Source organism: Corapipo altera, unplaced genomic scaffold (genome assembly GCF_003945725.1).
Source record: "Corapipo altera isolate COAL_440 unplaced genomic scaffold, ASM394572v1 1, whole genome shotgun sequence".
NCBI classification, from domain to species: Eukaryota; Metazoa; Chordata; class Aves; order Passeriformes; family Pipridae; genus Corapipo; species Corapipo altera.
Genome location: NW_020884873.1, coordinates 17,891,288 through 17,917,704, shown reverse-complemented (window position 1 = coordinate 17,917,704; position 26,417 = coordinate 17,891,288). Strand labels below are relative to the sequence as shown.

The 26,417-nt window shown below is 47.8% G+C and overlaps 1 protein-coding gene across 1 annotated transcript; it reads right to left on the bottom strand.

The window, feature by feature from the left end:
• Positions 1-275: 275 nt before the first annotated feature.
• Positions 276-26,021, bottom strand: SREBF2 (sterol regulatory element binding transcription factor 2). The gene is given in 20 exon segments (XM_027659746.1): positions 276-3,113; positions 3,766-3,877; positions 4,780-4,965; positions 6,119-6,287; positions 6,809-6,941; positions 8,217-8,326; positions 9,850-9,970; positions 10,537-10,705; positions 10,918-11,087; positions 12,064-12,337; positions 13,022-13,203; positions 14,135-14,327; positions 15,113-15,294; positions 15,488-15,602; positions 16,726-16,947; positions 18,686-18,826; positions 20,011-20,192; positions 21,134-21,329; positions 21,331-21,524; positions 25,859-26,021. Coding segments are annotated over 20 exon segments (3,354 nt in total). The 5' UTR covers positions 25,941-26,021; the 3' UTR covers positions 276-2,892.
• Between the last annotated feature and the right edge of the window lie 396 nt (positions 26,022-26,417).

Genomic DNA, 26,417 nt, shown 5'->3' with positions numbered 1-26,417 from the left:
GGCATAGCTTTACCTTGCTTGGCTTTGCTCAAGCCATCAGCCTCTTGAGTTGTTTCCAAAGGAGCATGTAGACACCACACTTGCTCCACCAAGGGATCATCTTTTGTTGCAAACTGTACAGCTCTGTTCTTCAGGTTATCCAGACAAAGGACTGACAGCTTCCCAAGGTGCCTGCAAGGTTTTATGTCTCTAAAGGACATTTCAAGCTCACCTCTACTTAAGAGCAGCTGTTGGGTGGGATGAAAAGGGCTCAGAGAAAGAGGGCAGGTGGGAGGTGGTGGTAACGTTCATCTTTATTAGGTAACAGATGCTCAGGAGCCCTGGAACAGGATTTTCAGACAGGAGATATGTTCCCTGGGGAACCTCCCCACCACCAGTTGCATCTTGTATCACAAAGTATCCCTACTCTGAACTCCATGAGGATAAATAGACTTTCTTCACATAATCCATAAAACAATTTTCTCCCACCCACAAACAAAAAAGTTACAGTATATACACACATATGTAAAAAAAGTCGTAGGGACAGATGGGCAGCAAATTTATAAACAGTGTAGAAAAAACAGGGCAAAGATCCATCACCCTGGAGGGGGCAGAAAAGTATGAGCCATGCTAGGACCCTCCGTGGATCATGCTATTTGCTACTGGGGTTTCAGCCCAGCAGTCTCCCAGCTCCCCAGCCAGTACTTCCTGCAGCCCAGCCCCCAGGGCTCAGACCACCGTTAGTGACCAAGTGGCACCTCAGCATCACTGCTTTCCCAAGGCCTTGCTTCCCATTCTACTAAAGCACAAAACTTCCCATGTGTTGCACACAGACCCAGAGAAATGCAAAATAACTCAGAGGTTGCCACAGGCAAGGAGTTTCTGTATTTCAGGGAAAAAAAACATGACCAGGAAGACAGCGTGAGAGCCACTGAAGAGGACAAAAATCAGGAGGAGGCAATCTTGGGAATGGGCAATCAAAACGTGTACAAACCCAAGAGCTCTTATGCATACCTAGGATACCTGCTCGAAGCCGAAGTTGCTGCCACCAGAGCATCCTCTACACTCAAAGACACTCTTGAGAGCAACCTCTTCCCCTCAAACAATGAGCTCCTCTCCAACCACCGACCCTGGGAAGCAAGGAACCCCCCTGCCTGCCAGCAGGACAAGAAGCTCAGGCTGCCAGCCATTGCAGCTGGGTGTCTACCAGCTATTCCCCACATAAAGTGGGGGAGGGAGGGAAACATCTTCTGGTCCCTGCACTTTTGTCTGCAGCTACAGATCATGATCACTGGGAACAGGCTTTGCTGGGAGACAGGTTTCTCCTGGACCCAGTTTCCATCTTCGTGAAGCCAGGCAACTCCAGGACTAGCATTATCTGTGCTCAATTCCTGTAGCACATGAAATACCCCTCACAGATGCCAAAAGATCCTGTGCAAAGTGAGACCACAAGCCCCTATCTTTTTCCTCTCATTTTGAAGGAGCTCAAGCTCTCACACCCCTATGCAAAAGCTGGATACATGTAAAAGCTTCTTACAAAACAGTGCAAGTTCTGATTTTGCAGGAGTTGGGCAGTATAGGCCTGATTGGGACAGGATGGGTTTGGACTGCTGTTATCTAAATGTTTCTAGCTGCTAACATGGAGAACACGCTGACCATAACACAGGGAGAAACAGCAATGCCCGTTTGTCAAAGGTTGGTTTTCACATTTACACGTGTCAGAGGGCAACCGCTTTGCACTTCTTTGGAGAGATGCAACAGGAAAGGCAGAGAGAAAGAGGGCAAACCGTTCTCTCCCTGTCCCAAATCCACCTCCCCCTCTTGGAAAGTCACAGGCAATTCAACACCTGCAAGTCAAACTGCTCAGAATAGCAATGGTAACAAAGCTGGGAGACTTGCACCCTGAACCAGTGCTTCCCAGATTCTGCAGGAGCTGTTGAGCAGTTGGAAAAGGTAAGGAGAAACACCTGAAGACAAATTCTGGGACTGGGAGTTGAGTAAAATAAAAAACAGTTTCTAAAAATTGTTTCTGCATCAACAAAAAGGCACCAGAGAAGCATTCACCCTTCACACCAATGCAGGGCACGGCCCGTCCACCTCTGCTGCCACCCAGCATCAGATGACCAGGGATGCCAAGGCTTTCTACCAGGCTTTGCTTGTTGTAGGCTGCTACAAACCCACCCCCTGCCAAAAACTGGAGGCAGCTATCAATCACAGGAAAAGACGCTTGAAGCAGAGAGGAAGGAAAATCTGCTGCATTGCTCCCTATGTTTTTGTAAAGCCATGAACACTCCTATAAAAAAACCTGTATAAAAACTGTAGAGAAATTTGCTGGGCAGTACTGGCCCCAAGCGATACTCCCAGAGCACCTAGGTAAGTTGGGTATAGGGGGCTTCAGTTTCCTGACACACAACTCTAGGAAAGTTGGTGCCTTCCCCTCTCTTTTGGGAACATCCTCAAGCCCCAGCAGCCCTGTGGGACAAGGCTTGAGCAGATCCTCTGCCCTCCCCAAAGACTTCTTTCTGCAGAGGTGTTTGGGAAGAGAATAAAATACCCCTGAGGACAGACACAGGATGTGCCACTTCTCTATGCCTTGGGCTTGTGAGCTTCTCCCCAAAGCAGGAATGGGAAATCAGTGTCAGGACAGAGCTTCCCAACAGCCCCAGGCAAGGTGACAAAAACCACAACTAGACAGATTCCTGCTGCAGTGCCTGAGAACAAGCAAGGAAGCTAATAAAGCTAAACCTGGGGCAAGTTTAGAAAAAAAACAAAACAAAACCCTCCCTCCCCCTCCCACCCCATCACAATCCCACCAGCACAGCCCTAGCCTAGCACTTTTTTTAAGCTCCAGAAGGGAAGTCTAGGCTGATGGTCAACCAAGCTGTCTTTGTACAAGGCGGCCCCAAGACAGCATTAGGAGGCAGCAATGGCCGTGCCCCCGCTCAGCTTGACAATCATCTGCTGGCAGTCATTGCAGGAGCGCTTGTCCCCCACTTTCTCCAGGGTGCGGGCGGCCTCAGCCAGCAGGACGGCTCGCTGGCCCGGGGAGGAGAGGAAGGAGAGGGGAAGATGGCGGCAGGCCAACAGGATGGCTGTGGCTCTCTCCCTTTGGCCCGGCAATGTGTCCAGTTCACCTATGTGCAAACAGGAGAGAGAAAGTTCACAACAGAGCTACCACCTGCATGACAAAACCCCACCATGCAGGCCCTCAACTGTTACCAGTGAGCACAGGCATCTCTAGCTGGCAACCCCTGGCTGAGCCAAGAGTGAGGGCCACTCCGAGGACCCCCAGGGAGCTGCTATAGGCTAGCAGAATAGAATAGTCTGAGCTGGAGTCAGGTAGGGGCTGTCAGTCATGTCTTCTACAGATAGTTCCTTTCACTTCCTAGGGCTCACCCCAGCATTGGTACACACATTTGCCCATTCCCCTTACACCCTCACAAGGGATTTAATAACCAGCACCATATCTTTTGGCTCTTCCCTTTAGGATTCCCAGCTTCTGCCTTTGCACTGCCTGCCCCAAACCCCAGAGTGCCAAGTTTTGTGTATGTATAGCTGCATGAAGGCAAATGTTTTCCAGTCTGTTCACTGACACCTCCAGCCCAGGGCTTAGTTGGCTCGTAGAGAGCATGGCAGAAGCATCGCCCTGAGCCACAGGCTGACGGGAGCTCATTATCCTGACACAGAAGACACTGCAGCTTGCACCTATCCCCCCACACCTTGCCCAAGTGCTGCCCCCTCCCTGCCCCACAGGCAGTGGGTCGGTGCCCAGGCCCCAGGGCTGACCTTGCTTGCTGCTCTGGGGCGTGCGTCGCCTCAGGCTGTGCTCCAGCAGCTGGTGGGTGCGGGTAGGGCTGGCACCTGCCATCAGGCGCACGGTGGCCTCGTGAAGAAAGACCTGGAAGGGAAGGCAGGATGGAAGATGAGAGATGGGGACAATGCTGTGGCTGAACATGTGTCATTCCTCAGCCACTGCATTTTGAGAGCAGAGCACTGACACCTTGACAACAAACAGAGACCCACTTCCACACTCCTCCCTCATGTTTCCACCTGTCTCTGGGGAATTTGCAGGTCAAGGAAACCATGAGGAGGGGAGGAAAAAAAAAAAAAACCAGAAAAAAAAAAAAGATCTGACACTTAACTGTGAGCAGCCTGGAAAGGGGGAGTATCAAGAATAGGGAACAGGATGGAAAAATGGAAGAGCAAACCCTGGCAGTATGGCCCGAGGGAGGGGTCTCACCCCAGGTTGCTAGTGCAGCACTTTGATAACAGCATCAAACTTTGAAATCCAGAGTTTGGACAAAACCAGGACAATTCGCTTGTTAAAGTATTAGACTGTACATCCTCTACTGAGGTTTAATACTAGATAAACTGAACAGAAGAGGAAAAGCCCCCAGAGAAGCAGTTGGGACTCTGCAGATGCAGAAGGCATCTGACCCTCCGGCTACTCAGCGGAGCCAACACAGCTGAGGAAGTCTCCTTCCACACTCCCCCGAGGGACAGAGCCAGTCTGAAGCTGCCTTAAGGGACAGGATACCATGGTATTTGTTTGGCAATACACATGTGCTGATGGTTTTCTATGTAGAACCTAAAGCAGACACTTTCCCACACGCACTGAACACCCATGGGAACCTCCCTCATCACCTCATCAAGAGAAAGTATGGAGGCTGCTGGTGGCAGAGCATCCCACCCCAAGTGTCCAAACCCCTCAAGCCCGCATACACCTATATGTTTCCATGGCTTCCCTTCAACTCTTGGGATGGGCTATAGCTAAGCCAGAATGGGCAAGAGAGGCATCACCTTGCGGTAGGCAGGTCTGAAGCTGTGGGCCAGCTTGCGCAGGCTGCCGAGGTCACGCTGGAAGCCCGTCAGCTCGGGGGCCGAGGCGTGGTAGGTCTCACCCAGCGCCTGGCTGGCATTCGCCTGCTTCTGCCACAGGCTGGTACGGAGAGAGAGCAGCAAGTCACAGGCCAGCAGCTGGATCATCTGCAAGAGCCAGGGTGCCCAGGCACACACACTTAGTAACACATACCATTAGGCGAGGAACAAACTACATGGCTGCTGACACGGCCCATGGGAAGGCAGCCACAGCATCTCCTGCCCACCTGGGAGGCTCCCCAGCCCTCCCCACCACATCACCTCACTACAGGGAGCAGGACTCAGCCGTTTGTTCAAGCAGCATCTCTCGATCGAGAGGTCAAGACAGTATGTGCCAAGGGGATATTGTGCCAATGTTATATGCCCTTGCCAGCACCTTCTGCTGGGATCAATGGTAATGAGTCCAAACTGATCCCATGGGAACACAGACTTCTGCAAAGGCTTTCCTGCCCAAATGGCAATGCTAACTGTGGGAAACAGCAAAGACAGCCTTGCTACTTGCAGAGAAAAGAGGTAGTCTTGGCACATGGCAGCTGCCCAAAGCCCTTTTCTCCGTCTGCTGCTGCCCCCTAGCACTGCTCACGGCTCTGGGAGGGCTCTGCCCATGCTGCCGAACAGAGAGTGCCTCTGTACTGCACTGCAGAAACATTGCACAGTCACTGCCACAACATGCAATGCAACTACAATGCACTACAGCTGCCACCCAGGAGCAACGAAGGGGACCAGAAACACGTCCCATACACCATGGAGGGAAGTTCCAGCTTTAGGTAAACCTGGAAAGAAGAGAAACAAACCCCACACAAACTCAAGTAGCAGAGCACAGTTGCACTTTTGTGACAGAGGGTTCAAACACTTTTAAGTGCTGCCTGAAACAGAGCAGACCCAGCTTACTGAGGTCCTGCTTTACAGCTGTCAGGAACTTGACCTGGAGGACAGAGATGGATACTTTCTATCTATCTTGGGCCAAATTTAAACTGGTCAAAGCACCAGAAAGGGGTGACAGCTACTGGCATGAGAGGAGCAAGAGCTGAGACCATGCCCAGGGAGATGACATTGTACTTGCAGCTCTGCTCCCCCATACAGCAGAAGCAGAACAATTTCAATACCCTTTGTGAGGAAAGAGAAGAAATCTCCCCTCTACTCCCATGATACACAGGATGGATGAAGAACACAGATACAAAGGGGAAGTGGCACACCTGCAGCAAGACCAATCTTACAACCACAACAGACCATGTGTTATCCCAGGGCTTATAGATCTTACATTGTTGAGGACTGTGCTAGAGATGCTGCCGCTCATGTTGAGGCTGTTCCATAAGTGACTGCTGGCCCTCTCACAGTGACCCAGGGAGTTCTGCTGTCCATCTGCCTTCCCAGACAGTGAGGCCTGCATGGCTTTACACACATAGAAGGTGGCTTTCACTAGGGCATTCCTGAAAGAGAAAGAGCATGCTGCTTTCAAGCAGTACCATGTCGTGCTGTCACAGCATCAGCTTTCACTCTCGCATCTTCAAGAGCAGAGATATCATCATTCCTTAGACAGAAAAGATGGCAATGGTTCCTCACCTACAAAGACTGTACAGAGAAATGCAATAAAAGAGAGGAAGCTGGCAAAGATGCTGTAGTGCAAAAGAACAGAGTTGGTGACACCAGCCTTTCCACCAGCATGTCAGTTTTGTGGTTTGGTTTTGGAAGGTGGGAGGCTGTGCAGTGAGAAAAAATCCACAAGACATCCCTAAAGAAGCACTTCTGACACTTCCAGTCCATAGCTCTAATATCAGTCTGCAAGCCTTGACCTACACACAAACTGCTGAGCACATTGGCACTTGCAGAGCACAAGAGACGTGCAGCTCCAGAGCACAGGTAGGTGTAATCCTACAGAACAGCATGAGGAGGAGGAGTCATCCCTGTTTAGAAGGAGCAGTGGTTTGGAAAGCACACAAGGCCTACGCACTCTGACATCTCCAGGGATTTCGGCATGCGTTCCACTTCTGCAAAATGTGACCTCACAGCTGCATCATCCCCTCGGAGCCAACCGATTGCCATCGCCACCGCTGCTGACCACCATCGGCACACCATGTCGGGACCTGCAAAACAGTCATGAGCTGCAGCCTAGGAGAGGACACCTGGCTCCCTCCCTCTTGGAGAAGCAGGCAGGTATCACATGCCCTTGCCAGTGCCTTCCACTGGGATTGATGCTAAAGAGCCCAACCTAATCCCACAGGAATGCAGCCATCCATGTGAATGCTGAAATGTGCTGCAGGAACACAAAGGCTTGGCAGCAGGCAAACACCCTACATCTGACAGCAAGCAGAGTTTGGGATGGCCTGTTTGTATCTTGTCAACAAGAATTTAGCTCATCAACTTGTCTAGAAACCAGTTGACTTTCTTCCTGACAATGATCTCCACTCACCACCCCAAATTAACAACAGTTCCAGTCATATATACCAAGCTTTGGCACTAATCACCATCAAGACAGTAAAAAAAGTTCCCTATATAATTTCCTCCATTATTTAACATGCCTTCAAAAAGTTCCCAAAGCTACTCTGACCTGCTATTCAATTCCATGACAGTATTGATCCAAATATAGACTTCCCTTTATACCAAAAAATAATCCCTAAAAAAAAGAATTATCTAATTTTCCTTCTATTTTTGCTCTACACATTTCAGGTACAGCATAATTAGTCTGTGTCTAAAGCTGCACCAGCATCCCAGTGAGCTGCCAGGTGCTGTCTGTACCAACACCAAGCAAGATAAATGCTCCAGCAGCCTGCTACCAGCTCAGCCCAGATGAGCACATGTCTCAGAGGAATTCTACAGCCCTTGTTGTCCCATTAAATATAATGGGACCAAGGGACCAAACCAAGCACCTCCCAGTATATGCCCTGAGCTTGCCTACAGCAGAGGCTGCAGGTCTCTGGAGACTGAGGAATACACCTGACAGCCACTGTGAAAGTAAGGGCAACCTGGTTCAATAGGTAATTAAGTAGAAAAAAAGCCTTCCTGTACCTCAACTGCAATGTTGCTATGTTTGTTTATGTGCTCCACCCTTCCTCTCGCTTTGCATTGCCAGGAGTGAGCTCTCAGCTGAGGGCACAAGGTTCAGCTTGGAAATAAAATATTGCCCAACAATACAAATAACAGCAGTCCCACCTGGGCACTCAGCATTACAACACACAGTCAAATTTACAAGCCTTCTTATCATACTCTTCCAGTCTGAGTGTACCACACTAGTATGCAACCAAGCCTCACTCTACGGACTGCATTTCTCCTTGCCTGGGGTTTGAGGGATGGTAGGGAGAGGGAATTGATATCAGCAGTAGATTCTGCAGTGGGGAGAACTTCAGTTCTGCCAGACTTACCCAGGGCAGACTTGAGTACAGAATTGCTGGCAAAGGGCGGGGCTCCACTTCCCATGGAGTCCAAGAAAGAGTTGAGCAATTTCAGGTACTCCATGGCACCCGAGAACTCACTGAAACAAAAAGCAAGGCAGACCTTAGCTATGCTGTCAAACAAGAGATGCCAAGGCATTACTCATCGGTCACAAGGCATATTTAAACAATGCAGCCCCATTAAGCCCACAGAAAGTTCAAGCTCTACAAGTAACACAACGCTGCTGGACTGAAGAGACCACCCCGTAAGTGGAAGTGCACAGTGCAATGCTCTACAAAGGGCAGCCTCACACCTCCTCTTGCAAGGAGACCAGCGCAGAACTAGGTTCAACCCCAAGAGTCTCGCCTCAAACACAGACCTATGCTACAAGTTGATTACAAGTTCCTTTTCAACTACTGCCTCCAGAAGAGGCCAAACTACAATTCTGTGATTGCATATTTGCATGTATGCAAATAGGTATGACTGCAAATGACAACATGTTCATAGCAATGGTCAGGGAAAGTAGTATATGCAGCAACAACCTAATTTCCTGGGACAGGTTAGAGATGAAGATCTTGAGTTCCCACCCCTAGAGGGGGACAAAAAGGCTTGCTGTATTACTAAAGCTAGTCATTCCCACGAGGAGACAGGACTCCCACAAGTATAGTGACAATCCACACCCCTTATACAAATCTGCTACCTTCTCTCATCAACAGCAGCACTGGATCACAAGCATTTGCACTGTGCAAGCAATTACACCAAACTGCATTCTCTACTAGGAAACAGACATGAGACTGAAAAAAACCCCAAAGCTAAATGTACAACATTTTCCCTACACAGGTGGGGAAACTGGGTTATCTTCCCATCTGAGGTTTTCACCCACACTTTCTGGGGACAACAGGATCCTTACACAGCTTCCTATGTATTTATGTAGCATTTGCCTGGCACCAGCCTATCTGGAGAGCAGCTAGAAATAGTGCTGAATTACTAGCAAAGGGTGGGCTTCCACCTCCCATGGAGCCCAAGAGAAAGTTGGACATGGTTCAGTACAAAAATCTGCTCTGTTTCCCACCTATTGTCCCCTTTCATTTGGTCACAGAGTTTAGAGGCAATGACAACTTCAGTCATCATCATCTTTCCTCCTCTTGCCACGCATCTGTTTGATTCTTCACTGCTGGCAAATACAGCACTTCAGTCTGGAGAACACTCTTGGATAAGGTAGCAAGCTGGTGGGTTCACTCTCTGACATGACAGACTTTCATGCTCTAAAAGCCCTGGATGTACATCCTGGTCTACAGAAGAGGTAGGTGCACACTAATTTTAGTGCTCCTGAACATTAAACTTTGTCACAGCAGAGAAAAAGCCACTCATCCAGTTGAAGAATCAACCAGCACTATGCCAGCTAAGACCGAAAATCCCCACCACACCTTGGTTCCCCCTCCTTTCAGAAGTTTTATAAAAAGAGGCAGAGCTGACTCTTGTAATAAGCTGTGGTGGCCAGACTTATGTTGTCATTCCAAGCCTTTAACAAGGACTAACCACCAGCGCTCAGTCACTGGTCACGAGCTCTGCCCCAGAGTCTGCTGCTGCAGCCAGCAGTCCCAGTGTGCCACATATACTCACCATGACTCCTCCTCCTCTTGTCCTGCTGTTTCTTTCCTAGTCTGAGGCTTCACGAGGGAATCCACCGCTCGCTCTAGCAGGTTCTCACAGAACGCCTGATGGACTTGTGCAATAGGATCCGCTACAGAAGGATCAAACCAAACCATTTCACTTGCATACAGCCATAGACACCTCTCAGTACAACCAAAATGAAGAATCAAATGTAGGAGCAAGAGAAAAAGCAGTAGAGGGAAATTCTTGAGTAATTAATGCAGTGATTTCTAAAGACTAAGTGGATTAAAGGGATAAAAAGGCTCTGAAAACTTATAAAGTTGCAGCCTTTGGCCAAACATCGCTCTGACACTTCAGCCACTCAGCAAAACAGTGAGGACACTGCTCTATGGAGGATAAACCCTGGTCACTCCAAAGTCACTCCCCAGACATCTGGGGTCACATCCAGGTTGTGTTCCAGCATATAAAGAGGACAATGCAGCGCAGTATACATAGGGAAGCAAGTCAGCTCCTGTAGGCTGAGGAGAGATCTCTCAGCTCCACACCCCCTCCGGCCCATCAAAACCATAAGCAGGGCGGACATATAAAGGTGTTCTCTCAAATACAACACCCACTTTTGTTCCAGATAAAAGAGTGGAGAGATTGCCAGGCTCAAAACAGTGGGAAGGTCACACACTCAGGACAAGCAGCTCTCACCAGGGTTCCTTTGGGTGCAGTACAGGCTCTCCTTCGCAGCCGACTTCACCGTCCAGCTTCGTTCCACAAAAAATTTCTGTCCCAGGGGGTGGCACAGCCAACGCAACGAGTCAGGAATGGCACTACGCTCTGAGCTGCACAGGCTTTGAGCCTGGCTTAGAAAGTAGCTCTGGGGAAAGGAGAAGCTGATTGAGAACAGCATCCAGGGAAGAGTTGCACCACCAAGGACAAAGATCATATTATAATTACAGCTCATATCATAACTGCAAGTCATATTATAATTGTACTGATAGCAGATGCCCTGAACTACAGCAATGCCAGTTTCCTGGCTTTCCTAGAGCTCTTCTTGGAGGTGTGATGGGAGAGGAGAAGACAACTCACCGCTAGGAAGCCAAGCTTGCCTCCACAGCGGGTTTTCAAGCCAACTGCAGCAGTCAGGTGGATTTCTGCCATTGTGCTGGGTGGGATCTTTTCTTCTGCACACTCAGCCAGATTCACAGCACACAAGGCCATGTGCAAGCCTGAGTAAGCTGAGCTGGAGGGAAGTTTACCTGCACCAGAAAGAGGAGGAAGAAGTGTTAACTTTTAATCAGTAGTACCAGCTACTAAATACTGCCATAATTTGTAGGGCTACTATCCTAAATAAACAACAAGAACCTGTTGATAGGAGAAGTTTGCAACATCGTATGCCAACTTTGTATTCAGACAACAGAACAACTGTAACCAAGTCTTCCCTCCACAGATATTAAAGACTGGCATCCACAGCCTCGATTCCACAAGAAAGCTCTGTATAGCTAAGCCAGTTAGGATAAAATCATCAGCAAACTTTATCTCACTGTATTCATCACTATCTTAAAACCCTTTCCAGTCTACACCTGTACCTACACAGATAATATTTAAGGACAAGTACACCATGCCCTGGTGTCATGGTGACAATTCACAAAGAATGATTATGCAGAAGGAAGTTTAGCTTGGATTTCTGATCTGCTAGAAGCTTACTGACATTACAAACTGCTTTGCCAAGGAAATGGCAAAAACAACCATTTGCAAGGAACATTCAAGCACTTCCTCAGTCCATGTGCACACACCCAGGATTTCAAAGCACATCAACACCAAATGGCAACCTAAACTGTACACAGCTTCAGGAATTTCAATTCTTCCAGCAATTAACCCCAGCCCCTGCTTCCACCTCACATTCCCAAGTGACAGTGATAAAAGAAACCTTTAACAGCAGCAAAAAGTGACTGGACTCAATCAACTGCTGCTCGGGAAAGACTCTCAGCCACCTCTGCAAACTCAGGGAAACATAATTTGAGATGCTGCTGTTGCTTCAGCTGTTCTTACGGAGTTTTTTGATTCCATGAATCTGTCCTGTTTCAGTAAGTGGTTCCTGAAATTTGTCAGGCTAATTTCCAACAGCAGCCATCCCAGAAGAGAGGCTGTAGTGCTCTCCCTGTACCCCCCAGGACCAGCTCAGTCTCGTCATTCAGCAAAACTAGACAGCATATCTGCCACCTCTGCTCCTACCTGTTATGTGGAGCTGATGGAGTTTGTGATACGCTAGAGCCGCATCCCGAGCGCTGGTCTTGGCCTCGTCCTCGAAGCCTGCAGTGGCCTCCCTCGCCCGCCACTGATGAGAAGTCCTCTTCAGCAGCCACCGCACCAGCGCCAGCTTCTGCAGGCTGTAGCGGATCACGTTCCAGGACAGGCTACAGGCCAAGTCCAGGCGGGAAGCTGGCAGCGCTCGACCAAGTACTGACAGGCAAGTCTGCAGGTTTGATGCAGCTGCAGCAAAATCGCCCTGCAAATAACACAGCAAAAAGTTCAACAACAAAAATCACCATTACAGAGACACTTTGGGACCTCCTCAGCATTGAGAGCAAGATAAACTGACGTGCAAGCCAGGACAAGATCTTTAGCAGAGGGACGTCATCATAGAGCCAGAAAACATAATGGCAGTTTACACCATCTTGAAATCTGGCCCTGAACATATCCTTCCACACATGGTTCTGGTCCTGCACTGCCTATGAGACACACTAGTACTAAGTGAAAGAAGGTTCTTGCCTTCTCAAACAACATGGAAGTTTTGGGGTCCCCATATCAAAAGCCAAATGTTGCCCCAACAATGGTGAGGACTTCCAAGAGGCTGGAGGACAGCACACAGACCAGCACAGCAGAGGCCAGACCCTGGACAAAACCCAAGATATTGCTGCCAAAAACCGATACAAGACGCAGTAGCTAGGAGCAAGGACAGAAGTTAGGAGCCTCTTCCAATGCTGGCATCTATGCCTCACTAACTTAGGTTGAGCGAGGACAGCAATCTGCTCAGGACAACCTAGCAACAGCTTCTCTGAAATCAGACAGGATAGTCCACTCAAGGAATACCACACTCTTGCAAGTGCCAAGCCACTGCCTCACTAGGCAACATTTACCCAAAATCCCATCTAAAAGATGCATTTGATGCAAAACAATGAGTCAACTTTACCCGTGCCAGATCCAGGTCCGCTTGCTTGCGATGCCTCCAGAAGGTGACCGACGACCTTGAGTGTAGCCGGGTCACTGGCTCTCCATGCACAAGTAGCTTTATGAACACACTCAGTACAATCACTCCATTCACAAGCCACAGGATTAGCGTGGGCATCATCCAGCCAAACCAACCAGCTGCGTCTACAATGGACATCCAAAAGGAAAGTTAAAAGCTAATCTGGACACCAAAAGCTTGGCAACATAATGAGCACAGACCAAGGAGGATGTCCTGCTATGCTTGCCACATGTTTAATCAGCTTTTGCAAAGATTGCATTTCAAATCAGGAAGCACCTGTATCAACAGCTCTTCATCCAAACTCCAAGCCACATTTCCAACTAAATGGTTATTTTTAGAAGACTGGTGTATAAAAAACTGAATCAGCACTTAGTTTCCCCAGAGTACGTCTTCTGATTTTTCTGTAAGATACACCCACAGGTACTCAATACTTTAGTGTCATTTTTTGATCTTAATAAAATTTACAAAGTGACACTGAGGAAGCATATTTACCAGTCAGGAAAATGACCCCACACCTATAGCATCCCCTACCCTCCCCTATGAATTTTATGGAATAAGTGTATCAAACAAGCCAGTTGCAAGAGCCCATAGCAACAGTGTAATAACACTTCATTATTAAGTTACAAAATCAGTTACCTTAAAAACAAACAGAAAGGGAACATGCCTCAAAGACTGGTGAGGACAGGAGGATGCTCCTTACCCTGAACTACTTTAAAGGGTTTATCCTGAAAGCCCAGGTTGCTGGGCTACAAATGGGTGCTACCTCAACCTCACCACACTGAGCCATGGCTGGTTTTATGCAAGAAGAACTCTGGATACGGATGGGAACTGGAACCAGATCCAAGCTGGCTCTCCTCCCACACCCAGCCCAGCAGTTACTACTCTCCCCACCCACTAAGCAAAGGTCATACAACTCCCTGAACACACAAACCCATCCTACTGAACCACAGCAACCGTCCACCTTGTGACCTGCAGCGGTCACAGCTGGAGGTGACCTTTAGGGAGACCACATAAGGCTGGACACTTTCTGTGGTCCAAACTATTCTAGTTCGTTACCTGACTCAATAGTCAGCACATTTCTGCCAGAGCTGTGGCGCACCAAACTGTCAGACTCTGGAGTTCCTCGGATGTCCAGGAGGGATGTCAGCGGATTGAAGGAAAGGCAAAGGAATGTGAGAGCACAGAGGAGTATTCGAGAGCGATCCACCATACCAAGCGCCACAGGAGGAGAGTCAGGCTCATCTTTAACCTTCAAATGAATAGGAATGGAGAAAAAAGAGGAGAAAACAAACTGCTTACCATTCTGTACCACAAGAAGCATTTATGTCAAGGGAAGGGTAGGGAAGAAGAAGAAACAGAACACGTTTTAAAATTTGCTTTCGAGCTCAAGATCAGCAAGAACTCCAGTAAAGTTTTTCATAGCTTAGTAAGATAAGGTTAAAATATTTGAATGCCTTCAACTTCCTCCTGCTACCAGTCATTTCAGTTATTAACTGGATCCTTGGTTTAGGCTAAGATTAACCTTTGCTGCCCTTACTTTTTTGTGGATCTCCCAGAAGACCCACTTCTTCTGTGATATCCACAAAACAAACTTGTAAGCCAAAGACAGCTAACAGCTTTCTGTTACTGTGATTAGTTATGGTCTCATTAACCACAGTTGATATCATCTATTTCCAAGTTCTCCTGCTTTACTCACTGGACATTCATATCCTGGAAAGTCATGGGCAACTTGGGTCATGAACAAGCACTGTAAGTCCACAAAGACTGTACAGGGGTTGAAGGATAAGTACAGTTCTTCTTGTAGCTAAGGTAAGGCTCAGGTAATACAGCTCAGGAAGCAGTTGTAATCATTTAAGAAAGAATAAAAACACACAGATGCACCTTCCTCATCCTTACAAAGGATCTCTGAGCCCTACAGATCTGCTTGCCAGATGTCTGCTGGTTCCACTCCTGAGAATAAGGAGATTTTAAATTCTGGCCCTTATGTATCCCTGAAGTAGAGGCCTTAAATTTGACAACTGAAGTCATAAATACCTTTGCATAATCAAGAAGAGGGCTTCCTGGCTCTGAATCAATGGAATAGGGAGAGAAGCCAGCCTGGGATCCCGAATCAGAGGCTGGAGGAGACATCAGCAGCAAATTCTGGTTGAAGTCATCTGTCTTCAGATCTACATCGTTGTCAACTAGACTGCTTAGGTCAATGCCCTTCAAGAGCTCTGCAAAAATCAGAGTGCATTATGTATGTGTTTTTCCATCCTGAATTCTGTCAGTATCTCTCAGATTTGCTCTGTCACCTAGAGTAACACTGGCCACTATCAATGCAACCTCTGTCAAGGATAAGAGACTGCAAGATACATTCTACATTCATGCTGACTGCCTCCCCCCTCCTGCACAGCCTCCACAACTTACTGTTCTTTTGGTTAGCCAGCTTCAGAACCATGTTCTCCTGTCGCAGCTTGTGGTTGGCCTGCTGTAGGTATTTAATGTAGTCAATGGCTTTTCTCAGGACTCCAGACTTGTGCATCTGCAAGGAATTAAGACATACAAAAAGCAGTTTATATAAAGAGAATCAAAGGGTCACTCCTGCTTGTAGGGATACCACAACCCTTTGTATCGTGTGGTGATAGAAAAGGGAGTAAAGGACCTCTCAGCAGCTGCAAAGGAACTAATAGCAGGGCATGCTCTGTGGGCAAGGTATCAAACATACACAAGGACTGAGGTTTCTCAAAGATCTTATAAAATAGTACAATGGAAACAGATTAACATCCAAATTATAAGGGTTCACATCTATGTTTCAGCCAGAAATAGTCCTTTGAAAGTACCATAGTTTGTAAATGAAGTGGTTGTCTTCTGGGATATAACAAGCTGCTGTCTGTTGACCATTATTCACCGCCTAATTCTGAGAATATTTCCCTCCTTGCCTCACTGCCTTGGACATCCACATGAAAACACTTGCTTCCAGCAGCAGTGGACAAGTTTATCTTGTAAACACGAGCTGAAAGTACTATGAAGCCACTGCACATGACCCATGTTTTTAAAAACATTAAGCTTCCAATTCCACCCAGCAATAGGAGGTGACTTCACTAGTGCACTTATTTGTAGAGAGATCACAGAAGTATCAAGAATACCACTGCCTGGTATGCCAGCATGAGGTAAAGCAAATAGGACAACCCTGAGCACGTGGTGTAAGAAAGCTTCCAATAATTGAGCAAGCAGGAGTTTTTACTGCTTAATATCTAAAGGAAATAAATCGGAAAGTTCTGTAAACCCTCATCCCAACTGCAGTCACATGGAAAAGGAAACTTACATTAAGCAAGACCTGGTTTGGCAGAGTTAGCAAAACATCCATTTGGATATTCTACCTATTTTAAGTTAGGCCTAACATAAGAACAAATGCAAAAGGTATAGCTTATTTTCAAGAAACAGTACCACTAGCACAGTAAAATTAGTATTTTACAGGTGACCTTTCCTGAATATAATTATCAAGCTTTCCATCACACAAGTGTTTCTCATCAGTGTTATCCCAATACAAGTGTGCACACTACTTACAGCTGCATGTACCCAAATACTTCATTTGGTAGAGCAACGAGCACCTTTGAAGACAAAATATTTATTATACCAGATTTGCTCTTATCCCCCATCTTTACCTTGGCATCTGTGCCCATGACAAGGTCCTTCAGCTCAATGATTTTGTCATTTATGGATGACCGGTAACGCTTTTCAATGATGTTGTGAGTTGTTCTCCTCTCTCCTTCTTTAGGTGGTTCAGGTTGCTTGACACCCCCGGGAACTTGTTTGATAGGCACCTTTTCTTGTCCCACCATCACTGGCATTGTGGTCAAAATGGTCCCATTGCTCCCAACGAGGGTCTACAAAGACCACGCGTAACAAGTGTCAAGAGCAATCAGCCAATTTAGATAAGGTTTATGATGGCAAAAGAAAAAGGAGTAAACAAAAGACGAATCAGGAAACGTTTGTACAGTTCAGAAAAGATGTGAGATGCCAATTTCCTTCTGTCTTTCTTAGGCGGCACAAGCACTGGCACAGCATCACAGGAAAAAATCTGTCACTCTGGCTCCCACACTAGTCACTGTGGAATAAGAACATCTTTTGTTCTCCAGGAATATCAGCACTTCTGCCAATACTGTGCTCTGTTCATCCACTTAAATAGAGAAATGGACCGAGATTCCTCTTTGTTCCTACAGTCCTTACAATCCAAGTGTCCAAATCCACCTTTTCTGTGGACAAATTAAGTCAGTAAAACAGCAACAGGCTACACTACTTCCAAACTAGTAATGACAATGTTAGAAAGGATTCTATTATGGAAAGACAACCTTGGCTTGACCAATGCAGTTGGATTTGAATTTGATTAAATGAAAAAAAAAAAATCCATAAACTATAAAAATGCCTTAAGATGAGGAACTAAGGCAACGACTGATATATAGCGGCACGAAAAGCTCAGACTTGGACACCCATCTACAGACCATCTACACCAAATTAAGCAGTGTGTACTCAGAGATGAAGTATGATGAATCCCATCAGAACAGTTGCACAGACAGGATTCTAAGACAGCTGGAGTAAAAGAAAGTTTAAACTACTTAATCCAGCAAAGTAAGATTGAGAAAGATACATGTATTCTCTGAAGTACACCAAGGATCAAGGAAGTGGCTATGGAGAAGAAGAGTTTTTTCTGTCAAAAGACAAACATAATAATAACTAGCCATGAGCAACTTCAGGAACAATTTCAACTCTGAAATAGTCTTCTAATTGGGATATCAGAAAAATAATTTCGTTTCAAGTAGGAACTTGACAAATAAGTGAATTTAAGTCTTAAACCTCTCCTTGGCTTATTTCCACCAAATTTCAATGTGTTCAGACATGTCTCAGGTAGACAGAACCACGTAAGCCTCACCTTTGTGCGAAAACATCATCTAAAAGCAAGCAGGTTAATTGAAGGTTTTAGCCTGGTTGCTAACAAGTATGTAAGAAGCCTACCATGCTATTGCAAAAGAAATCAAAAACTAAGTCCAAGTTTATCTCCCCCAGTAAATACTTGTACAGAGATATCTGTTCAAAATGTACAAGATTGTAATAAATGTTTCTTTGGGGGCATAAGTTTCTCAAAGTGGAAGCCATGAGGCACAGAGGCCATGAAGCACAGTTGCCATCTCCAGTGATTATAACGAATCCTCAGCACAAACGCCCTCTGAAAAGTAGCTTAATTAGTTGTCACATTCAGTATACTACTATTAGACACTACTGAGAGGCAAAAGAAAGTTCCACAGGTACTCTGAGCAAGTTAGCTTTCAGTTTCAAGTTAAAAACCAGACAGAGTTTTTAGGTCATATTCCTCTCCTTGTAATACCAGAAAAAGGTAAACAGAAATGTGCCCTTGGTCTTTGCTTAGTGGCCATGGGAGGCTGCCAAGCAGTATAATCTGTGTGTTTAGCCTTGGCAGAAACAGGGTATTACTTGCTCTGGACGTGTCTAGAACAGCCCTCAAAACCCCTTCTGTCTGCACTACTGCAGAATGCTAAAGCTCAAATCTCTTACTTAACAGGAAAGGACTTCAGTGAGGAGAGGGAGGGAAGAACATCCATATAGTACCTGCAGAGCTGTGGTCTGAATAGGAGCAGTGAGTGCTGTCAGCGCTGGGTTCTGTACTGCAGCCATAACAGGATTACCATCTGTTTTCAGGGTTGTCAGGACAAGGGAATCCGTTTTTATGATCTGAGGTTGGACCAGAACCTAGGTTGAAAAGAGTTACAGGTGAAGGGGTGAGCATGCATTTCCCTGCTGATCTCAGCAGCCAGAGGTAAAGCACTGGCAGAGTTGCAGTTACTTTACAACTCAGTGAATGGCAAAAGAGCAGGGTGAGTATTTCTTTCCTTGCAGCCTGCATCACCTAAATGCTTTTGGTCGCCCCTAATGCAAACTCTGACAATGAGACAGTCTGGACAGCACTGGAGGGAGGGGAGCAGAGGAGCCACCAGGACATCGGTTTGCAAATCAGTCACCAGAAGTAAACAAGTATGTAAAAACACAAAAGAGCTGACGGAAAAGTTGCCTTCCCCTCTCCAATTACACCTATAATTAGCTCCCTATATTAACTGGTTGAGTACTCAAGAGTTTAACACAGCTAGGGCAGTCTGCTTTGGAAAATACTCATAGTAGCTTCCCCCCTAGAGTTTCACCAAAGGATCTGTACCATAATAAACATCAAGCAGATCAAAATCAACTGTAAGTTATTTTGCCATAACACAGCTTGCTCTTATTTCTTCCAAGTACCTTGCTAACTCTCAGAGAACATGACAGATGGCAGAGTACAACTGAATCAGAGCAACTTTGTCATACCAAGTCCCCTAGACAAACATTTTTAATACAAAGATGCACTAAGTCAAAAAAATCTTGTGTATGTTTTAATACAAAATCACATGACACTGTAGCAGTAAAAAGATAAAAAAAAGTGACAGAAGAATTTGAAGAACACATTCCAGTATTGAGCAGTCCTGATACGTGTGGTAGAGGTGATGAACTTGCAAAGAAGTAGGCAAAAGTCAAAGAAAGCTTGTTCAAGTAAGGTTTCCAATCCAGTTTGGCAGTACCAAGTTCCAAAAATTACTTTAGACCACATTTAGTTAAGCCAGTGTTTTAGTGAAAACAGTTTCTGAACACTGCTCACTACCCGAAGTCACATCACAGCTTGCAACAGGGACTCTCACGCATGACCTGCACGAAGTAAAATGCTTCTGGGACACAGGCTGGCTAGAAATACCTCTCACATTTAAAAAATATTGCGCAAAGGCAAACCTAGACAGGACTGCCACCACTACAAGTTTCACCTCCTCTCCCCTGGCAAGCCAGGAAACCAGACCTGCAAAAGCACTTTCTTCTTCTGCTGTATCCCTGTATCATTCCACACTTATACTTACTGGAACTTGCTGGACCTGTGGAGCAGCAACCGTCTGGACCGTGGCCGGTGCTAATGTCTGGATGGTGCCGTTGGCAGCCTGTGTCAGCACTCGCTGGGCCTGCACGGTCTGCACTTGCTGCTGGATGGTAACTGGCTGAACCTGGGAGGATGTCACCAGGCTCTGGACTTGAGGCTGGAGAACTGAAAAATAGAAGAGGTGTCAGAAACAGCCCAGAGATAAGTCTCCCTTTTGGAGCCTGCAAATGCTTCTAGCATCACTCCTCTTCTTCCCAGAGCTTCTTAGTAGGCAGCATTCATCAAACTCATTCCACATGTTGGGAAGCTACTTTGGTGCCTCCTCCAAGAGGACACTGCACCTAGAAGAGCAGTTTTCCAGGAGGCACAGAGGATCAGCTAAGAGAAAATAAAGCCAAAGCCCTTTGGTCTGACAGCACAGTGGCATTATGCTGTACATCCAACCTACACTTTCCTGCTCCCTGATCTTGGTGGACCAAAGGATCCTATTTGTCACGTAGAGAATCAACACTTACTAAAGAGGATCAAGTCAACTGGCATTCACAAATGAAGATCCAGTCACCGGTAAATATCCCTACAGGTGTCTCTGCTCAATGCAAGTACTGCACTCAGGAGTTTGGTAGATAAAACGTGCCTTCAATCCAGATTGCCATGTGGGACAGACTGGATCCGCCCAGTGCACCCATCAGTGGGAGGACAGGGTTGCCAACAACTATGTTTTAAGACATACTTTTCTCAAGCCTCCCAAGAGTGACAGGGGAGAGGTCATAACAGAGGAGAACAGCAAGATAACTATGGCAAGAGGCCACACAAAAACACTTAAGATCTCATTCATGACAATTTTCCATGCTCCCCAACTCCAAAGCCACACAGGCAGGAGAAGGGACACCTCACAGGCAGCATCACAAGAAAAGGATCATCAGGCTTGTCGTGACTGAGGATGTCTTTGGAGTTTGAACACTAATGCATTTATTGCAAGTGCACCAGGTACACCCATAGCCTGAGCATCCCAAAATCCTGAGTGCAGCAGGCACACCTGTAGCCTGAGCATCCCAAAATCCTGAGTGCACCAGGCACACCTGTAGCCTGAGCACCACAAGCGCTACCTTGGAAACTTGTGGCCGCGTTCTGGTAGATGACCGGCTGCTGGATAATCCTGGTCTGGGGAGCAGAGCTGAACGTTGGTGTAATCATGACAGCCTGCTGCTGGAGCTGAGGCTGGAGCGAGGGCCGGGGCTGAAGGAGAGGGGCTGAGCGTGAAGGCGCTGGAGGTGTCGTCTGCGCTGCTTTGACTGGCAGGCTCTGGAGCTGGGGGGGACGCAGGTGGCTGAGGAAAGGTTTGGAGCTGCGCCTGGCTGTATGACCGCTGCAACTGCGGCTCCAGGGTCCCACTGCTACTGCCACCGCTGCTGCTGCCGCCCTGGAAGGTGCTGCACAAGGGATCCGAAAACAGGTCTGGAAAGTCTCCTGCTTGGTTACTGACAAACTGCAGCATCTCTGTGAAACAGAAGAAAATTTGTTCAACGTTATTTTATTGCCCACATACTTTGACACTTGCCATTGTATCAGGACTGGAATGATGGGGTGTGTGCATAGAAGGAAGCTCTGGGTCCTTCAAAACTTTCAGAGAACACATTGCACTAACCTAACACCTCCAGAGAGAGACCGAGAGGTGGCCAGTAGCACACCACTGCTGCTGCCATTCAGGGGGGAGAAGTAGGACTCTCCTACACCACCTTCCCAGACAACAAGATGCAAGCACAGACTAGAACTTAAAGCCATCTTCAACATATAACTAAAATACTGCTCTTACTCCTTCAGTCTAAATCTTGCAGAAGGAAGAAACTAAGCACCTGAACAATTCCACCACTAACCACTCTTCTACACAACTTTTAAGGAGCTTTCATCCCTCCTACCCCACTAAGAATCTGCAAAATGAAGAAACAGCATAAGAATTCATTTTAACTTTCTTTTAGTTGCAAGGATACAAGAAACTGGGGAAAAAACACTAAAGGAAACAACACTTTATAAAACTGTAGCAGAAATGCATGTATGTGTTTAAAATACCAGAATAACTTTTTCCTCTTGGTTTTCTGCCTGGACTCACTGCACAGTAGCTTCTCTCCATCCCACCTTCTCCAGGATTTTATCAGCCCACATCAAAAGGCTCCTACTTCAATGCTATAGCTCTTACCCACAGAGGAGAAAATTTCACAACCAAGAGCTCATTGTTCATAAGCAGAGTTTCCTCTTCCACACTAATCCAATTATGCCCCTTAAGCTACCTGAATGCTTTCCCTGATCTGTGTGCAGGCACTGGCACGAGGAGCCAGACATCCTCCTCCACCTCAGCATCTGGCCCTGCTGCATTGGCTTTTCCACAGTTTTCTAAAAGTCCTATTTATTTTTCTCTGGAAGTAGGAAAAAAAGGAGGGAACCCACAAACCTAAGAGAGAGTTTATAAGAAAATAATAAATAAGGGTTTAGGAAGCAGAAAACAGATCTCTGATTTATAGGAAAAAATGTGGTAAAGTGCTCCTTACACCAGGACCTTTCTCATCCACAAACCCAAAGGACATTGCTGCTGTGGTTTATGAAGCAGGTTTGAAGCAGTAAACTTTTCACAAGAAGTTCCTATGGAGGCTGTCCCAGCAATAAGATGGCTATTAATTTGTCTCTCCAAAATGCCACCCACACATTATCCAATTAATTTGTCCGACACTCCTTCAGCTGAAACAGAGCAAAGGGATGGATCCTCCTCCAAGCTTCTTGCTCCCTCAACACAGGTTTCAACATATTTCTATGATACTATTACTCTTCCCTTCCAATAGCAATCCCTCCACACCCTGACAAACATTTAAGCACTGACCATGACACTTCTCTTAAGAACTCAGGTCTGTTGGATGGAGGAGCCTGAGAGGCAAAGCGTCCTCCTGACCTATTCATAACCTGACACTGAATTGGGGACGCACAGTTCCCCCAGCATGAGGCAGTAGCCACCCTCAGGGACCAGTTGGACCAAACCCTTGTCTCTACTTTTCACTATATTAATGAAAGATTTTTTTTTTTATGCATTCCCTCAGCTGGCTTTAATAAAACATTACCAGAGCAAGGAGGGCTGTTTCAAGACTAACACTTGGGCATAACATTTAGATGGATATGAAATAGCTCTTCACCCTCCAACCAACTGCAGCTAAGACTATCCCAAATAAACCTCAACGTGATAAAAAACTACTTCTCAAACTCTTGATTTGATGGTACTGCTATTTCACTATCAGACAGCACTACTGCAAGTGGAGGATAAACATAAATCGGATGAGATTTTAGTAAATTCCAGCATAAGAACCAAATTTCAACCATTGAGTTTTAAAGAACATTGTGTTCAGTGCAGTAGATTTAATATATTATTAAAAAAACTACTCCTGCTCTCACAAGCTAGACTACATCTTTATTACAGACTTAACTTGGGCTAAATGCAAAAAGTCCAAAGATTAATTTTAAAGAATTGACTATGAGGGAATCAAACCCACCTCTTTTAAAGGGCCCAAGAACTTTCCTAGTAACAACACACAAAAAATATAATGCAGAAGAAACAGCCAACATCCAAAATCTAAACCTTTGCCTTTTAAAATGCCTTTAGTGTCTACACTCACTGTGAGAAACCTCAGCTGCTTCTGAAGGACCAATCATCAGTGATAAACACAGTGTTACCAGAGCACTGGCACCCTTTGTGCTGGAGAGGTCTCGGCCCCTAAAGCAGAGTGACACGTTACTGCAGAAACTATCCTGGCCCAGCCCAAGGCTAAAAAATGTCAACAAGGTATTACAAAACCAAGCCCACCAAGGGCTTCTGTTGCTTTCATTAACCCAGGGACTGAATACCTGGCAGAAAGGCAGGGGCTGGGCTTCAGCTGCCTCTTCCGGGCAGTGGCTCAGCTCTCCAGCACACAGGCTGCTCTTCCTCACGCTACTGGAGACGCTGTGCTTTGAGAAATGAAAAGTGGCAGAGATTCCAACCTCAACAGAAATAACCCCTCTGCCCTGAACCCTGACATGCTTCACACCCAAGACCAACTCAAACCTCATGCTCCGGTGTTACCCAGCAGCGTCCTGCCAACAGGAAGGTGCCCATGGCTGGTGGAGGGGTTTGTGCTGGGGTAGGACGCAGAGCCTTCAGGCTCAGCACTGGGACCCTCTGACCACCCTTGCTATAACCTCCGTGTGTGGGGACAGATCCCACAGCAGTCGGTGCATCTACCACAAAAAATCAAAATCCACACAAGAGGCAGTGAGGGGTCCCTCAGCCTGAATGGGAGAGGTACACCAACAAGATGACTTAAAAACCAAATGAAAATCTTTGTAAAATTTCAAACCCTGAGACAAATCCATGTTGGAGTACAAAAAAAAAGCAGGATTGTCCTATACCTTCCCCCAGGAAAATCCACCCCTGGAGCCGGGGAGGAAAGTGAAGCTCATTTTCTTAAGTTACTCATCGCTCTGAATCACACCTCCCCGGGCACACCTCAGTTCAGAGCCATCTCTGGGTTCATCAATTCGCCTCTGTTTCTGTATGCAACATGAGAACTCATTACATGGTGCTTAAACAACAGCAAGCATTACCTTGGATGAGCACCATCAAACTTTATGACCAATAACTAAGCCCCTTGCACTTTCATAAGGTATGTTCTTCTTTTATATATGACAAAGGAAAAATGGGGTATAAATTTTGCCCCAAGCTACACTGCAAATCGATGTCAATTAGAAATCTAAAAGTACAGGTATTATTTTATCTCCCAGTGGCTAAACAAGGATGTTTTGGACACTCCCGCCCCCAAAGCTGAGCTCTGTTTGGGATTACAGCCCAGCAGAGCAGTGAACTGAGCCAGGACCCTGTCTCCAGCCTATAGCAGAGACCGCACAGAGAAATGACATTTTAAATAGGTTTTCAGGAGCTGCTTGGTGTCACCAAAAATACATATAAAATAGCGTCACACGCAGGCGCTTCATTTTGCTGCACTTCGGCAGAAAACAGCGATTTTCTCACGGGTCTGAACTGTGCCAGCGACGCGGTGAAGTTTTAAGATGACAGTGAAAAAAGGGAAATTTAAGCAGTTAGGGCTGTTTCGGTGCCGGAGGGCTTGGAGGCTCGGCCTCCCACAGCCACTAGTCGTGACACAGTTCCGGCCATCGTTTAGCACCTACTTTGAGGGAGCGAGGAAACACGAGTGGAACGTGGACTGCGCCGTTTGCCCCGTGGGTCTGCGGCAGGAAGAGAGGGACATGCCAAGTACTTTCTGTCGACCCCTTCCCGGGCCGGCCACGGGTGGGAAGACCTCCACGTCCACACCGGCTCCTTGCGGCTACCACATCTTTCTCGCCTGCCTCAGGCGTGGGTCAGCCCCACGGAAGTTCCCCAGAAGCGCTCCCCAGGCAGGGCCGGCCGTGGGCTGCCCGCGCCACTCGGGGACACACGCGTGGCCGCTCGATAGGCGAGTGCTGCCCGACGGGACGCGCCCCACACCCCCGCCTGCCCCACCCAGGACAGGGGATCCCCGCTCGCACGGGAAGCCCGTCCCGCGTGGGAAGCACACCCCACGCAGAGGGGCCAAGCCAGGGTGGACACCCTGTGCTCCCACTCCGTGCTCGGACACACACACACACACACCCCCACGCAGCACGATCCAAGAACCACCCCACCCACGCGTCCTGCCCCCTCGGGCGGCACCGGCAACCCCGGGCCCGCGGGGAGACACAAGCGCTCCCCCCCCACCATGCATGGGGAGCCCACGGGCGCAGCCCCCACCACCCCCGCCCGTTCCCGCGGCGCCCACCGTCGATGTCGCCCAGGGTGAGCTCGTCGCCCAGCTCGGTCAGGGTCTCCATGCTCTCGGCGGCCAGCTCGCCGCCCTCCATGGCGCAGGGCCCGCCGCCGCCGCCCCGGGCGCTCAGGCGGACGCTGCTGCTGCTGCTGTCGCTGCCGGCGGGCGCCGCCGACCCCGCGCCATCTTGGGCAGCCCCGGCGGCCCCGCCCCCGCGGCCCCGGCGCGCGCGCCCCCCGCGGTTTGTTGTCAATGAGACCAGGTCGCCCCCGGCCAATCGGCGGCCGCGGCGGCGCGTGGTGTGATGGCGCGTCAGCGATCAGCAGCTGCGATTAGCATGGGCGGGACCGCCCCCTCATTGGAATATTCATGAGGTGGGCGGTGCCGGGCTACGCACGGCGGACACGCGTGGGAGCGACGCCATCACCCGCTCCTCCTCCTCTGCCCACGGGGAACGCTGCTGGGGCAAGGCTCGCACCCCGGGCTGCCCGCCAGGCTCCAGGGCGCGAAGGCCGGGTGGAAGGCGCCGCTGGGGAAAGGATGGGGTTTGTCCTTCCCTCCGCAGCTCCCG